The sequence below is a fragment of the Apodemus sylvaticus genome, chromosome 3 (assembly GCF_947179515.1).
Source record: "Apodemus sylvaticus chromosome 3, mApoSyl1.1, whole genome shotgun sequence".
NCBI classification, from domain to species: domain Eukaryota; kingdom Metazoa; phylum Chordata; class Mammalia; order Rodentia; family Muridae; genus Apodemus; species Apodemus sylvaticus.
Window position 1 is genome coordinate 7233894 of NC_067474.1, and position 17242 is coordinate 7251135.

General features: G+C 42.6%; 1 protein-coding gene across 5 annotated transcripts in view; it reads left to right on the forward strand.

Annotated features, from left to right (window-relative positions):
• Eya1 (EYA transcriptional coactivator and phosphatase 1) overlaps window positions 1–14059 on the forward strand; it is a 139692-nt gene extending 125633 nt beyond the window's left edge. For all 5 annotated transcript variants that reach the window (XM_052175936.1, XM_052175937.1, XM_052175938.1 and 2 more), the window contains 4 exons: window positions 574–688; window positions 791–912; window positions 4118–4218; window positions 12026–14059. In XM_052175936.1, the coding sequence (XP_052031896.1) occupies window positions 574–688; window positions 791–912; window positions 4118–4218; window positions 12026–12106 (419 nt within the window). In that variant the 3' untranslated portion in view covers window positions 12107–14059. The remainder of the gene's footprint in view (window positions 1–573; window positions 689–790; window positions 913–4117; window positions 4219–12025) is intronic.
• Window positions 14060–17242: the final 3183 nt, after the last annotated feature.

The following is a 17242-nucleotide window of genomic DNA, read 5'->3' on the forward strand; positions in this document are numbered from 1 at the left end:
CCTGAGGTTTTTTCAGCATGGTTCATGGATGTCAAAGTGGCTTAACTATAAAGGAAATAACAGTCAGTTAATATAATGCCAGATACATTAATGGGGCTGTTTCCAGTATGGCTAGAAAATATGCTTAGTAAGTATGTGTCTTCCTCCAGCCAGGAGCCAGCCCTGGTCAGTCACTCAAAGGAGGACAAAACGATGCCTAGGCCTTCCGGGCTCCTAGCTCATCTATGATTCCCACAACTGGGGGGAGAAACATCACTCCCTAGAGTCAGACAACATGCCAAGATGGTGTCCCTAACCACACTAAGGACTCTCACCCATCCTATAACCAGAAGGGGAGTCAGCTCCTCCCCATGGTTAGAGATGGTCCACTGAAAGATGGGCAGCTGGGATTGTCACACTAAGTGTGCCCATACACTAAGTGTGCCCGCACACTAAGCACACATTTGCAAATGAACAATAACTGAGCATTTTCGGCCTAAGGATAGGGCTGCTCTCTGTGAACTGTTTCCTCTTTGTGAATCTGCATGGCCATGTGGGTGAGGATGTGGGTTTCATGAGCCTTCTACCCCTCAGGTCTGCTTGGCCCAGCTAAGAGGGAAGCCTGGCTCCAGCTGAGGGCTGAAATTGAGGCACTCACGGACTCCTGGCTGACCCTGGCCCTGAAGGCCCTCTCCCTCATCCACTCCCGGTGAGGCCCCCGTGGGCATGGGCTGGGTGGCGGCCATTGCTCAGGCTTGCTTGTCTTGAAGACTTATTTGCCAACAGTTCTTCCTCCTTTGTGTTCTTGTAGGACGAACTGTGTGAATATTTTAGTAACGACTACGCAGCTCATCCCAGCGTTGGCAAAAGTCCTGCTATATGGATTAGGAATTGTGTTTCCAATAGAAAATATTTACAGTGCAACTAAAATAGGTAAGCTCTTTATGGTTTTACCTACCCCTCTTCCCCGAGGCCAGTGTGAATGGGGAGACACTGAATGAAGCTTATCCTCAGAAAAAGGGAAGGGTAATGGGGTCTATCAAATACAGCCCACATAGCTGAGTGATAAAACTCACTAGAGGAGGTAAAGTCTGGGCATTAAGGTACAAATGATTTCACTTCGATTCTTTTAGATAACTTTTAACACAAGCATTTTGTAAGCTAAAGCAAAAGTTAATACAAACCCACACAGAGTAGAAATGAACGCTTCAGGATAGTTTTCTCTATTTTACTACTGGAAGTGGGGTTTTATTGGTTTTAGCTCAGTATGTATAAAATAATGATTTTTCATTTTAATTCTGGGAAGATGGAAAAAAAGAAGTTTCCCACCAGAAAAGACACAGTTGGGAGGGGCGTCTGATGTGAGGTGCAGTTAGAATATAATAAACTGAGAGGAAAAAGGATGAGAAGTCCTGACTTGTTCTCAAGAGGAGCAAAGAACTACCTGTGATCCATTATGACAATATGCAAACGAGCCTCCCACAGGCAGGCGCTGGCTGTGGACAACTGTACCAGCCATTTTGCATATTCATCTTTACATTTTACAAATGAGGAAACATAAGAGCCCAGGCTTTAGTTGTTTGAGTAAATGGCTGAGAACCAAGTCTGGGTCACTTTACTCTGAACTCCTCGCCACAAGGAGACCTCCTGCTGAGTGCCTGGCTGTGGGCAGGGCTGAAGAAGCTGTCACTCCTGGTCAGGAGGGAACAGAGGTCAGTGTAGACCAGGTAGAGAAGAACAAATGAGAATTCTTCCTGAGCAGCTGTGCTACTGGGGTCGAGGGAACAACCTCGTGGCTGTCCCTGAGTGGCCTGCTCAGGGCTGCTCTCCAGCCTCAGCATTTCATGAGCAATAGTGCCTGCCCTGTGTATTTACCACAAGACAGAGAAAGGATGGGCATGCTCAGTGGAAAGAAGGCTGATTCTGGCTGCTGACACCAACTAAAGACCAAAGAGCAAAAATCGACTCCCTCTGGTCTAACTTCCATCTTCCTGAACATTTAGAACCTTGTAGGTCACACTGCCGTCTAAGCTTTTGCTCAATGGCCACTAAACGCCTACATGTTTGTAATGTGGATTTCCTACCAGATCACAACATTCCCAGGGCCCTTTGTTTCTTTTTCACCACAGTGACTGCAGTGTGCAACGTTCCTCATACATGTAGAAAGTGGGTTTGGATGGCATGGGCAAACATCTGTGCACTGGAAGAGCCTGGGGAGGGCCTGGAGTTTCCTGTAGGCAGTCGGGACTGTCATGCCGACCTGCATGTTAACACTGACATGCTAACCAGGAAAATGAGGTTGCCGTGAGTGACAGGGATGAGTAGGAGCCCAGGCAGAAGAGCCTGCCACCTCAAAAACCTGCCTAGCTGATGTCTAAGCATAACTCATAAACTCATGCTTTTATGCTAAAACTTTTTTGAAAACAAAAAATAATAAAAGCAAGCTCCTTTTAAGAATAATCTTTTGTTTTGTCCTGTTTTTATAAGAAAAGTAGAGATTGAAAGACCTGTGACTATCGCTGGCTGACATCAAGTGAAATCAGTGTGGAGGTCACTGTAGACAAGCTCAACACTTAATTTTTTTAATATTTAGTGCAAAAAAAATCTATATAACCCGAAGTTTGCAATGAAACCTGTAGGTGCAAGACTTTCCTTTTCCTTTTCTTCTTTTTCACCAAAATTCTCCCTTCAATAACCTGGAAGGAATTGGGAGATTAGCGCAGGGAACATTAGCCCAACCAGGAAAAAGCCCTGGGTCTGATCCTTAACACTATAATAAAAAAATTAAAAACAAAAAACAAAGAAAATCTTCACATTTATATAGCAAACAACTTAATATTCCTTTCTGTACAAGTCAAAAGTAATGCCTCTTTGCAGAACATGTAAGTATTTTTCCCTTCAGAGGAAAAAGTATGTTTCTTAAAGTGATTTAAAATTTCATGGTTTAGTGGGCAGTTAAAGCACTGGAAGGCATCTTTGACTAAGGCTGTCCGTGGTACACTCTGTCAGATGCAAACGAAAGATTTTAGTGCAAACTACAAATATAAAGTAGACATTTGTTTAAGCAAACAAGCAATTTGTTCATGGATATATCTGATCCTCATTTGAAAGACGTGCAGGCCCTGCTCAGCCATTCACGTTTGAGAGCTATCAACTGTCCCTTTGTCCATTAAAATGACCTTATTGGCAGCCGAGACCGGAATGCCGATCTTCTCTGTGAGAAGAAACAATGCCAGCATTAGCTACAGAGATGTGCTGACATCCAAGCCCAGGGAAAGGCCCGACAAGATAATAGACAGATAGCGGTGTTCTGTTGCCTGGATCCTGCTTTCCTCTAGGAAAGTGTTTGGTTGGGTATAAGATGGCTGGATGAGGTGGCCACAGTCTCACTGTACTACCCATACCTACAGTAGCCGACAGTTATTTCAGAGGATAAAGATATGTATGGCATATCTTTAAGTAAAGACATTAGCTTTTGTGTGTCTTTCTCTTAACCGGCAAGTGTTTGATTTCTTTTGCTTTGCCAAATTCAAGGTTGGTTATTTTTGATTTTAAGTCACTCTCACTGATCTTGCATGGGTGACTCAGCTTGATATAACAAGTTTTTAAGCTGAAGTAAACTGCTAGAATTGTATGCCTTTTAGTTTCAGCTTGTAGGGAGAGAATTATTATTATACATTATTATTATAATTCAATACACTAGTGTGCACACACGTACACCCCGGCATAGGCACGTGGACACACATTCTTATGTTTGTATCATCAAGTTCTTTGGAAAAGAGTATTTACACCAGGCTGCTCAACACTTTGGCTTTGAGACATGGTGTTTCAAAGTTCGTGCTATTAGTTGTGCAATGCAACTAAAAGCAAAACCTCAGAATTTAAGTAAGTTTGTGATTTTGTGTCAGGCCACATTGATAGCTAGCCTGACCTCTTGTGTCCTGGCATTAATTTTCAAAAAATGGCTATAATGCTGCCTATGAATTCACAACCTTTGCCGCATGGTCTTCATATTGCTTAAGTGGTTTGACAGGTTTCCCTGGGTCGGATAGAGCTGACTCAGAAGCATGGACAAAGTGTCTATTTACGATTTCCCAGCATCAAATTATATTTTCTGTAACTTGCTTTTCCCCACTAGGAAAGGAGAGCTGTTTTGAGAGGATAATCCAAAGGTTTGGAAGGAAAGTGGTATACGTTGTCATAGGGGACGGTGTGGAAGAAGAACAAGGGGCAAAAAAGGTAAGCTCCCTACCCCCCCCCAACCCCCCTCACACACACCCCCAGGGCCGACTGCAGCCTCAGTCGCCAGTATCGGCTCCTCCAACCACGCCAGTTTTCCGCCCCAGACGATGAAATGTGAAGAATTGTAAACATGGGGGGGGGGGGGGGCTGTGAAGAACCTTACTGACAAGAGTGAGCTTTCCATGGTAGCTGGTCAGAAAAGCTAGCTTAGCATTGCAGCAATGTTCCAGAACCAGGTGACACATACTGTCCTTATTCCTGGCATACAGGACATTGTCAGGTGGCTCACATCTCGTTACCCAATCCCAATGCAACCTCAAACCCTCTCAAGCAGTGCTTTGGAAAGATGTCAAAGCCAGTGTACAAGGTGAAATGATTTTTTGCCCCAAAGACCATCTGCCTTGCTTGGAGTGCTGGAAAGGAGGGAACCTGGGACATGAGTATAAAAGCTTCCTGAAGATATTCCCTGTGGCACCATTGCTGGCATGTTCCCTTAGCAGAATGATATTTCCTTTGGTGTCTCACTGTGCTTCTTAAAGGACCCCCTTCCTTACCTGACACTCAGGGTCTTCACAATCTGATTCCAACTTGCCTTTGTGGTCTTTCTCCCTCATCAACCCAACACTGCGCTCACATTCATCTGGAGACCTGCTGCCTTAGTCCATTTTCTGTTACTATCACAAAATGCCTAAAGTTGGATAGATTATAAAGAATAGAAATTTATTTGGCTCAGTTCTAGAGCTACAACTAGAAGAGTATGGTGTCAGTATTCAGTGAGGACCCTCTTGTTACATCGTAAGATGGCAGGGAGCACCCCCTGTGGACACAGGGCAAGGTCTGTCTTCATCACTATAGAAGGTCACTAAAGTCACAGTCCTCCTTCCTACTTACGAAGCCAGTCATCACTCAGTTATCTTAGTTTCCGAGTACTGACTGAACTTAAGTGGGCGCCCCTGCCCGGTGAAGGTGCACATTTGAGCAATCAAAACAAAAGCACGCCATTTTACATTTCTTCAAAACCAATTTTAGCTGCTTCTCTTGCTTCTCAAAAATGAAGATGCAACACAGTTTGAGGGAAATAATTAAGCACAGGTATGACTTTAAAAACATCAGAGTGGTAAGAACGGAGAGCTAGGTCTCATTGCTCAATCTACATTTTCAGAAACCCATTTAAATCTTTGTGACAGGTAAAATAACAAGCGTTTATTATTCTGTATACTGACCAAGATTTCATTTACAAATAGTCCCTTTTAGGTATGCATTCCAAAACCTGCTGAGATAAAAAAGTTAAGCTAAATGCCAACCTAGTGATGCCTCATTTTAAACTCTAGAGAAAGCTACTTTGGTGGGTGGTGGGGAGGACAACATTTGTAACACAATTTGATTCTTTTTATTTAAGGGGGACACAGAGACAAAACACTAAGTAGAGATTAGTTTATTATTGCAGGTTGTTTGTTCATGCTTACAGATTACATATGAAGAGCTCGAGCTTGGCCCTCTCTGCCTAAAGCAGTGGTTCTCAACCCTGTCACAGAGGTCACCTAAGACTAGCAGAAAACACAGATATTTATTACATCACAATTCATAACAGTAGCAAAATTACAGTTATGAAGTAGCAATGGAAATACTTAATGGTTGGGGGTCACCACAGTGTGGGGAACTGTATTAGAGGATCACAGCATTAGGAAGGCTGAGAACCACTGGGCTAGAGGGAACCAGAGACACAGTACTAAGTGGGCAGTGCAGGGCAGTAAGTTTTACTGGGAGCTCTTAGAATGATTAGTCTCTTGAGGTCTCATTATTTACGACTGAAGTGTTTGAAACTCTATATGCAAACTGCCTAGAAATCACGTCTGCACAGTGCAGATAGGTTTTATGTTTGTGAAACACAGATGGTAACTAAGCATTCTTTGTCTGCATTTCCTCTCTCACTGAGCAATCTGTCCTGTGCAGAACACAGAACGCTGCATCAGTAACCCTTTATTATTATTATTACTTTTATTTTCTTTACACTCCAGTCATTACCCCCTCCCAGTCCACCCTCCCACAGTTCCTCATCCCATTCCTCCTCCCCCTTGTATCCAAGAGGACATCCCTACCCCCAGACCCCCGCCAGGCCTCCAGACTCCCTGGGGCCTCAAGTCTCTTGAGGATTAGGCTCTTCTTCTCTCACTGAGGCCAGACCAGGAAGTCCTCTGCTGTGTACGTGTCAGGGCCTCTGACCAGCTACTGTATGCTGCCTGGTTGGTAGTGGCTCAGTGTTGGAGAGATCTCAGGGGTCTGAGTTAGTGAAGACTGCTGGTCTTCCTATGGCGTGGCCCTCCTCCTCAGCATCTCCCAGACCTTCCCTAATTCAACCACAGAGGTCCCTGACTTCAGTCCATTGGTTGGGTGTAAGTATTGTATCTGTCTCAGTCAGCTGCTTGTTGGGCCTCTTAGAGGATGGCAATGCTAGGCTCCTGTCTGTAAGCACATCATAACATCAGTAATAGTGTCAGGTCTTAGAGCCTCCCCTTGAGCTGGATTCCAATTTGGGCTGGTCACTATACCACCTTTCCCTCCATTTTTCCCTGCATTTTTGTTTCTTCTCCGTTTTTGTCCCTGCAGTTCTTTTAGATCGGAACAATTCTGGGTCAGAGTTTTTTACTGTGGGATGGCAGCCCCATCCCTCTGCTTGATGCCCTGTCTTTCTCCTGGATATGGACTCTACACGTTCCCTCTCCACTGTTGAAGATTTCATCATACTCTCCTTGAGTCCTAAGAGTCTCTTACCTCCAAGGCCTCTGGTACTTTCTAGAGCAACCCTCTCCCCAGCCCTCTCCCCAGGTTGCATATTTCCATTCATTCTGCTGACCCTCAGGACTTCTGTTCCCCCACCCCCAATACCTGGTCATTTTCCCCTTTTCCTCTCCCCCTCCCCTCTCCTATCCAGATCCTTCCCTCCCTCTGCCTCCCACGAATGCTTTTTTCTCCCTCCCAAGTGGGATTGAAGCATCTTCATTTCAGCTTGTTAGCTTTCTTGAGTTGTGTATATTATATCCTAGGTATTCTGTACTTTTTTAGCTATTAGTGAGTACATATCATGCATGACCTTTTGGGTCTGAGTTACCTCACTCAGGTTGACATTTTCTAGTTCCATCCATTTGCCTGCAAAATTCGTGATGTCCTCATTCTTAATAGCTGAATGCTTTTCATTCCATTGTGTAAATGGACCACATTTTCTGTATCCATTCTCTCATTGTGGGACATCTGGGCTGATTCCAGCTTCTGGCTATCACATATAAGGCCACTATGAACAGTAGAGCATGTGCCTCTGTGGTATGGTGGAGCATCTTTGAGGTATATGCCTAAGAATGGTATAGCTAGATCTTCAGGTAGATCTCTTTCCAATTTTCTGAGGAATCTCTAGATTGATTTCCAGAGCAGTTGTACAAGTTTGTAATCCCATTAGCAATAGAGGAATATTTCTCTTTCTCCACATCATAGCCAACATGGACATGTCACCTGAGTTTTTGATCTTTGCCATTCTGATTGGTATAAGGTGGAATCTCAGTGTTGTTTTGATTTACATCTCCCTGATCACTAAGGACTTTGAACATTTCTTTAAGTGTTTCTCAACAATTCAAGATTCCTCTGTTGTGAATTCTCTGTTTGGCTCTATATTTTTTGATTAGGTTTTTAGGATGTTTTTGGAGGTTAGCTTCTTGAGTTCTTTATGTATTTTGAATATTAGTCCTCTATCAAATATGAAATTAGTGAAGTTTTTTCCCAATCTGTAGGTTTGCTTATTTGCCCTATTGACTATGTCCTTTGCCTTAAAAAAGTTTTCAGTTTCATGAGGTCCCATTTGTCAATTATTGATCTTAGTGCCTGAGCCATTGGAGTTCTGTTCAGGAAATTTCCCCCTGTGTCAATGATTCAAGGTTATTTCCCACTTTCTCCTCTATTAGATTCAATGAATCTGGTTTTATGTTGAGGTCCTTGATCCATTTGAACTTGAGCTTTGTGTAAGGTGACAAATATGGATCTATTTTCATTCTTCTACACATCGACTGCCAGTTAGACTAGTACCACTTGTTGAAGATGCTTTCTTTTTTCCATTGTATATTTTTGATTTTGTCAAAGATCAAGTGTCTGTAAGTGTGTGGGTTTATTTCTGGGTCTTCAGTTCTATTCCATTGATTAATGTGTCTGTCTCTGTATCAATTTTAAAAATAAAAAACCATGCATTTTTTATCACTCTATAGTATAGCTTGAGGTCCAGGATGGTGATTGCCCCAGAAGTTCTTTTATTGTTAAGAATTGTTTTCGCTCTCCTGTTTGTTGTTGTTGTTGTTGTTGTTTTTTCTATATGAAATTGAGACTTGTTCTTTCCATGTCTTTGAAGAATTCTGTTGGAATTTTGTTGAGGATTGCATTGAATCTGTAGATTGCTTTTGGTAGAGTGGCCATTTTTACTATGTTAATCCTACCAATCCATGAGCATGGGTGATCTCTCCATTTTCTGAGGTCTTTGTCTAAAGGCCCTCCAGTAGATCTGCCTCAGTAATCCTTTATGTAACCACACTAGCATGCTACCATGTGGATGTGCAATTATTTCACCAAAGCTTTGAGGTTGAGCCTTTAGGGGGTTCTGGCATTTAGTGTTATAAGCTGATCCTAGATGAACATTCTGGGAATTTATTTCTGAAAGTGCAATATTTGCATCAGAGAGAAGATGCTCTTAAATTATAGAAGAATTTCTTACTGGTGCATTTTTAATAATTGTGCAAATGTCCATTTCCATGTGAGGAGCTGTGTACATAGCTTTTTACATGATAGATGTCATGTGTAACCAGAAGTGTAGATTTTCAGTGGGAGGAGGATTTGAAGAGCTGTGACCATAAGCAAGAAGAGCAGAAATGGCCCGTCACTGTGTTCCCCTTGGGACATACTGTGGCTCTGAAGATTCCCAAGCCTGTGCTCCTCCAGGTTTCGGTAGCTGCCTCCTCCCCCCCCCCCCCCTTGTTAGGAATGGAGCATCTCCACCTCCATCAGACACAGCCTCAGTGTCTGACCTCACCCAATGGACCCAGGTGTTCCCAGCCAATGGCCACTCATAGCGCTCTACTCAGAATGTCTTCTGCTCTACACACAAACTGCTTCCCAGCTTTCTCTGGGTCCAGCTTTTCTCTGCACCTCCCCCCAAGCAGTTTTAAATAGCTTCTTCTCCCTGTTTTCAAGCCTTCTGCAGCCCTTCCCTTTCATTTACAAGATAAAAATCTAAACTCCTTAGTTAATTCTCAAGGCCTTCCCCTGAAAAGCCCCCTTCCTCATTAGAAAGCCTACTATTCCAACCTGATGACATTCCAGGCTAATTACAGAAGATGCTTCCTGGTCCCTTATCTCTACACCTTTGTGTACCTTCTAACCTTGAGGCCCATTCCTTCCAATTGACCCTTCTATCTGTGTTTATTCTTCCAACTTTGGTAAGCCCAGCTGGTAACCACTCCACATTCATCCTTTCTGTCCCTACCCTCACATCACCAGGGCTTGTGATGGTTCCGCAGATATGTCTTGCCTGTCCATGGCTCTGAGTCATGGAGCATGAACTTATGTTATCTGTTAATTCTTGTTGCAGCTATGGTGCTCTGCAAATAATGGCCTTTGTTTTAACCATAAACTTAGAAGCAACATGGACTCATTTACACCAACTCCTTCATTTACTGATAAGCTGCAGCTTTGAGAATATAGTGCCATGAAGGGACCTCCTGTGGCTACTGGAAGTGTTGCACTCAGGTTTCTTTAAAGCCATGTGCTTCTCTTTTGCTCTTCTGCCAACCTTTCTTCCCAGTTTTATATAAGAAATATCCGTTTTGGTGGCCAAGAATAGCATGCCCATACACACACACACACACCACACTGTACACGTACACACACACACACTGCACACACACACACACTGCACATACACATAAACTTGCACATGCTCACACTTCATTGCATCCAGTTGTCCCTGGTAGTGTAAAATCTTGGCATTGTTAAGTACTTGGGTAAGAAAAATATTACCCTATGTAGTATTGAACTGACGACATATTAACAAGAGGCACAGGCCTTCTCTGCTAGACTCAGTTCTCAGTGAACCAGCCACTTGATCATGGACACTGCTTAGAGTCCATCAGGTTCTGTGAGAATAAATTGTTCACTGCAGCAAACATCACTGTCTGTGCTTTGTGTGAGGAGACAGTGCTGAGGCTAGAGTTGAACACTGCAGTGTGGAGGCTTCAGACAGCCCAGAGCTGGTAGGGATCTACCTTTCTGTCTTTAGCAGCTATTGTTTAAACCTTTCTCTTCTCTCCCTTCTGTGTAGATGATGATAATGCCATAGCGTCACTTTACACAGAGCCCAACAGAACAGCTGATGTTTAACTCATTATTATCAACAAAGTGACCTAGAGTTAGTAGATGGGACAGTGTACTCTCTGGCTTTTCAGCCAGCCATATCTCACATGTAGTCAGTGTCCATTAGGTTCCCTGGCTGGGCTCCAGCGGAGACACCTGAGTGTCCTTCCAGATGATCTCCTTTTGCACTCAGCTCAACTGTTTTATTATTTGTGGCATCCTAGTTCCCTATGCAAAGCCAATTGTGTCTCTCCTGCTCCTGTATTTCTGTCTAAGAAGATGAGCCAGCACCATCTATGTTTCTGATTCTTGTATTCCTAAACTATGAACACGCCCAGAAACACAAAAGACAATCTAAATAAGTGAATGAGCCATAGTACACGTTATAATCTAATAGTGCCAAGCAGAAATCTGTCTATATGGTCTGCAGAAGCTTCTGGCGTTTGTTTCTGAACTATTCTATTATTAACAAGTAACAGAGATATATAGATTCCTGACATAGTATTGAGTCTAGAATGTTCAAAAATAGTGAATTCAGTAAAAGCCTTTAGCAGATTAGAGTATATTAACAATACCAACATTGTTGGTGAGTACATTAAACAATGTATGCCATTATATAACAGCTTTATGAGCTTTATCAGACTAGAAGTTTCCATTATTACCTACAAATCTTTATAATCTCACTTCTGTGACAGACTTCCCACTTCTTATGAAGTTTCCTCAAATTCTTCAGAAGCATAATTGCTGCCTCCATATGAGTATGTGCGAAAGAAATCTGTTTTCCTGTGAAAGAAAGTGTGTTCTCAGAGAGAGATTTTGCTGCTGTATAAATACTCTTTCAAATGCGTCTGAGCAGAAGTCTGCTCCAGCCTCCAATGAAGGAGATAGCCTGTTTCCAGGATGCTGGTCTGTCCAAGTGTCCCAGACAGTCCTGACTAAACTTGCTCTATGCCTTGATGGCTTAAACAATTGCAGATACACACACTCACACCAACCATAGACACTCATTTACAATTTCTCCCACACAGAATAGCCATGAAAAAGGGATAGTGGCATCATCTCTGAGCAAGATTGTGTCTATAAATAAGAACTATAAAATACTACCAACTAAGGAAAACTTCTCAACTCATAAAGTATATGCTTTGCAAACCTTCAGCACTTAGCAGTACTCAAATGACACCAATTTCTCTTCAGTGACTTTTAAATTCGGAAATGTCATTCATGTCACAGTGGAGAGAAATGGCACTCCCCTCTCACAGTGTTCCTTGAGGTGAGGAGGGTCTGAATTTGTGTTTTTAGTAGATGTGAGCATGCTGGCTGACAGTTTGTACAGTGCTGAAATGGAGCAGAGCCACTGTAACGGAGATGGAGGGCTTATGCTGGCGGGATCTCTGTTCTTACCATCTGTCTGCCCTCCCTGCAGCATGCTATGCCCTTCTGGAGGGTCTCCAGTCACTCAGACCTCATGGCACTGCATCACGCCTTGGAATTAGAGTACCTGTGACAGCCTCTTGCCAACTTGACACTGAGCAGCTGTCCTGTGGCCAGAGATAACCCAGCAGGCTTGTCTTCTTGTGTCAGCACTGGTCTCCAGGCTATACCAGTCTCAGCATATGGATGCACAGCTGCTGTGGTCTTGACTGCTACCCTCGGGGATAATGGAGGACCATGTGTATTCTTCAAAACAGCTGTTGACTTGAGTACTGTGAATCCAGCGAAAGTAAGCCATGAGAATGCTCTCACACAGTGTGCTATGTCTTGGCTACATTAACTACATGGTTCAAACCTGTGAAGAAAAGACCTACAGACACTTTGGTTTTCAGCAAATGTGATACAAATAGCGTCTGCGACCCAGCAAACTTGATCCCACAAGAAAGACTGACATGTGATGACATATGACTGACATGTGTCTCCTGGACAACCATGGAGCTATTTTCTCTAAAGTTTACCTTTTGGTGTCTCCCACCCAGGGCAATCTGTAATTTGCTACTTATTTATGAAAAAGACTTTGGAAAAACAGATTTGCTGAGGTATAATTCACATACCATATGATTCACCAAGACAGACTTCTCAGCTTCAAATAGTTGAAGGGACAATAGCATAAGAAATAATCAATGAAAGGCCTTTGCCTGAGAGTATGGCAAGTACTTTGAATTTTAGCACATTGCAAAGTAGTTTAAAGTATGTCTAATTTAAATGTGTAAAATGTACATCATTGAGACAATCGTGTACAGAAAGAATTTTTGGTGTAAATTTGTAATAATGGATGATTCTTATACATTCTGTTTAGGGAACGCTATTATAAGGTAGAAATGCCTCCTAGGAAGCTTGGGCACATACTCCTGCAGTGCCTTATCTAAGGATTGGGTATAAATATTGTAGATAATGGATCTTTTTGATAATGATATCTAAGACCAAAAGCATGAATGTCAAGTGTCAACAAGGATTTTATTTTCTCAGTCTTTTATCCCATCCATTTTTCTAATTTGTGTATGTATGTGAGTGAGTGAGTGTGTGTGTGTGTGTGTGTGTGTGTGTTGGTTAGAAGGGCCTTGATAAAAATAACAGTGGCTCACAGCTGAAAAGTTTTGAAGTCTTCCTGACCACCTCCTCGACTTTCTCATTTCAACACTAATGTATTATATGTAACTACTTGGAAAAGAATGACTATTCGAATGCTTCATCCCACAGAAAGAATATAGATGATAGATATATTTTATTAATAAAATTAACTGGAGTCTAGTAGAGTCTCCTGCACTCAGAATGATTACCGTGTCTGGGGTTCTTGTTTGTATCAATGAGGACTTTGCTACATAACTGGGTCAGCAGTACTTCTTACTCCACCTCTTACTCTTTCCTTCCCCACCCGAACAAGGTTCATTACCCCATGGTGGCTCTGTATGGCCATCATCAGAAACATAATGTTGCTCTCTATGTATGACAAGACAGACATAAACCTGGAGGGGGCTGGGAGAGACACAAAAATGATCATGTTTGTCATGTTATAAAAAAGATTCTTCGAAAATAATGAATTTGTATACGGTCAGGAGTCTTTCTCATTGTGAACTTTGCATTGCCATGAAATTACCCTCTGGATCAATTTTAGTTAATATTATTACTAAGTTATTAATAATATTATTTAATTTTGGGGGTGCCAGGTTTGACCCAGAGTAGCAGAAAAACCACCCTACTTTTTCCTATTCTAAAAGTCCATATTGCTGCTAAAATTAGTCATTGTAAATTCTCCAAATTGTTAAAATGAATAATGGAATTAGTTTCTCCCCTGAGGCAGACAGACATGGCCAGTGTTGAAACTCTTCATTTGATGCTTTTGTATTCTGCAGACTGAAAAGACAGCCTTGACCTTGGCCTTACTGTAAACAGGTGTGCTGTGTCCACGATTGTGTACAGAATTTTTTCTTCAATAATTTTGTGTTTAAATTAATAAACTTGATTTGTGCAGTACTGTATGTTCCTTGAATATCCGTATCATCTTTCTGGTTTTGGTTATGTGGAGGAGCTGAATCTTGTTTGCATTAGAACCCTGCAGCCAAAGGAAGTCATTCGGACAACCCGGTGATGGCTTTATCAGTCCTTTAGGAGCTGAGCGGCAAGGCAGCAGCTGTTTCTTTGATCATCATAAGGACTAGAGAATGGAAAAGCTCTTTATTTCCCCCAGACTGCATCAACTGGATCCTCACTCAAATTTATCTATGATAGGACAGAATTAGGTATAATTTATCTCAGATCACAGAACATAGCTCTGCCCACTTAAATACCCAAGAGACAGCAATATGAGGCAGTTTTGTCCAAAAGGAACATTCACAACATATATCTCTGTGATTTGCCAGATTAATCACTGACAGAAGACTATAAAACTATACAACTCACTTTCTCTTGAGACTTTAACCTGAGGAATACAACATTCCTGTGTAAAAATACATGACAATGGAACACACAGTTGTCTGTCTGGCCTGCTCATCAGCCCTGTGATGTCCACTTTTTCCCAGGCACTTACTACCCCAAGTCACATGAGTAACTAGGTGTCCAATGTGAAAGTTGCGAGGGCTGAGAGGGAAATATTTGACAAGTTAGAGGTGGGAAGGGATGGGAGTATCAGGTCTTAGGTAAGGAAAGTATGCATCTTAGACAGTGTGGGGGTTGTACACTCAGAAGATGAATCTCTGCCATTTCTAACATGGCACCCCTCCCCAGCCCAACCATTTTAAAGACTCCCCTCTGACCATTAATTGAAGCTTAGATTTCTATTTTTCCAGAGCCTACAAATGCAGCTTGTCCCTGCCTATTGGCATTATCTTGCACTGCTGTAGTGAATACGACTTCAGTACCCCCTGGTCAGTACATAGACCAAGAGTCCCACTTCATTTTCACTCAGAACATTTTAGCATTCTAGTTTCAGTCCACAGACACCATAGCTAGCTCTTATCCATCGTCTTTGGCAAAGCTCTTTGTTTTAATGTCACAAAGCACAGAATCCTTCTCTTGAATGTCTTTCCCGCCTACCTCTGCCTTTATGGGCAGTTCACATTCCATCCCGTAGACTCACCATCTCATGTGTCACTGCCCCACCTTACCTAGGTACCATGGGACAAGACCCATGGTAAACTGACTGCAATGTAAAGTTGGTAGAACAGTGGGTGAATTAGTGGGTGAATTAACTCGGGTTAGAAAGGCTCCTTATGGAAACCAAGTTTCTGGATGCTGTTCTAAGTGAAAGAGAGGTCACTGAGGAGCAGACACAGATATTGCTGGATCTAATTTACTCTTGCAGTCATCACCCTATCTGCTAAGTAGACAGTGGGCTGTAGTGAAGGAAGTAGAGAAAGAGGGGTGGGGGCAAGGCCAATCCAGTTAGGATGAGGATGATGGAAAACTGGAATCTGGCTTTGTTGACATAGCAACTCTCAGACTGATTAAGACGGTACATGGAGGGGAATTGAGGCACAGTGGAATGGGGGTACATATGAGGTAAAGGGGCATTGTCTGTGCCATTGTGAGACAGGGCATTCTAGTTCACAACCTTGAGTCTGTGGACAGACAGCCTGCAATCCTAGCATAGCAAAGCCACATTTAACTGTATTCTTGGTTGCCTAAAATGGGAATAACAGTGAGCTATTTCAAGAATTATAAGGAAAAACTAAGCTAATATTTTCGAAGTGTTGGACCACTGCCTAGCAGATTTTCTAATGTCACCCCCTATTATAAGATGGCACACACCCCCCAGCCCAACCATTTTTTTTTAATTTTATTCGATATATTTTTTATTTACATTTCAAATGATTTCCCCTTTTCTGGTCCTCCACTCCCCAAAAGTCACATAAGCCCCTCTTCCCTCCCTCTGTTCTCCCACCCAACCCTTCCCACTTCCCTGTTCTGGTTTTGCCCTATACTGCTTCACTGAGTCTTTCAAGAACCAGGGGCCACTCCTCCATTCTTCTTGTACCTCATTTGATGTGTGGATTATGTTTTGGGTATTCCAGTTTTCCAGGCTAATATCCACTTATTAGTGAGTGCATACCATGATTGATCTTTTGAGACTGGGTTACCTCACTTAGTATGATGTTCTCCAGCTCCATCCATTTGCCTAAGAATTTCATGAATTCATTGTTTCTAATCAGCCCAACCATTTTAAAGGACTCCCCTCTGACCATTAATTGAAGCTTAGATTTCTATTATTCCAGAGCCACACAGGCTCTAGAATAATACACACAGGTTTGTTGGGTTTTTTTTCTGCCCACATGAAGAATCAGCTTCCCCAATATATTTCCATATAGATGAGCACAACATTGCTGAGTCTAGGCCTAGAAAACAGGCCCCAGATGACAAATCTTTGGCTAGTGGATGTCAGAGAACTCACTTCCATGAACCATCTCTGTGAGCAGTGCTGATGGAGGCCAGCAGTAGGCTAGCACGGACTCCTACAGACTCAAAGCATAGAGCTGGCCTATAAAACGTGGAATAAAGGCAAGACTGACAGCAGGCTAGACTGGGAAGGAGGTAGGCTAGCTGATGCAGGGGAACAAAGAGCCAGTCCTAGAAGCAGGAAGCCTAAAGGATTGATGAGTGCCCACAGGTGAGAACTAGCGATGGGGGCTTCTTTTTAAGCCTTAGAGTCTCAATCCTAGGTCAGTCTTTTGCTTTCAAAATTATCTTCCAATCAACATTTACAAAAGCAAGGTAAACAGATATGTTTCCCAATAATGTTTTACATTTGTTTTTTCAAAACATTTGCATATGAAATGGTTGTTTCTCAATTCAAATGACTGTAAAGGAGGCCATTTGCTTAACAGAACCTGGAGAAGAGAGACCCTGCTGGTCCGCTTATGATGCAGAAGAAATTTCCCTGCAAATACTGGAAGCTTCAATTGCAACAGTCTAGCAGGATCCACGCCTTTCTCTGACTCCCAAAGCTGCATTCGCCAGAGCACATCTTTCTTTCTGTGTCTCCCTGAGTGTTTCCACTCGCCTCCATTCTGTGTGATTATAGGAACTGACAGGGTGACTTGTGGCAGACGAAATGAAAGGGTTTGTAATTTAGGAAACCTCTGGCCCCGCTGACTGAAAGCAGGTTGTTTGTAAAAAGGAAATCCTGACCTCAGCTAACTGGCAAACTCTGTCA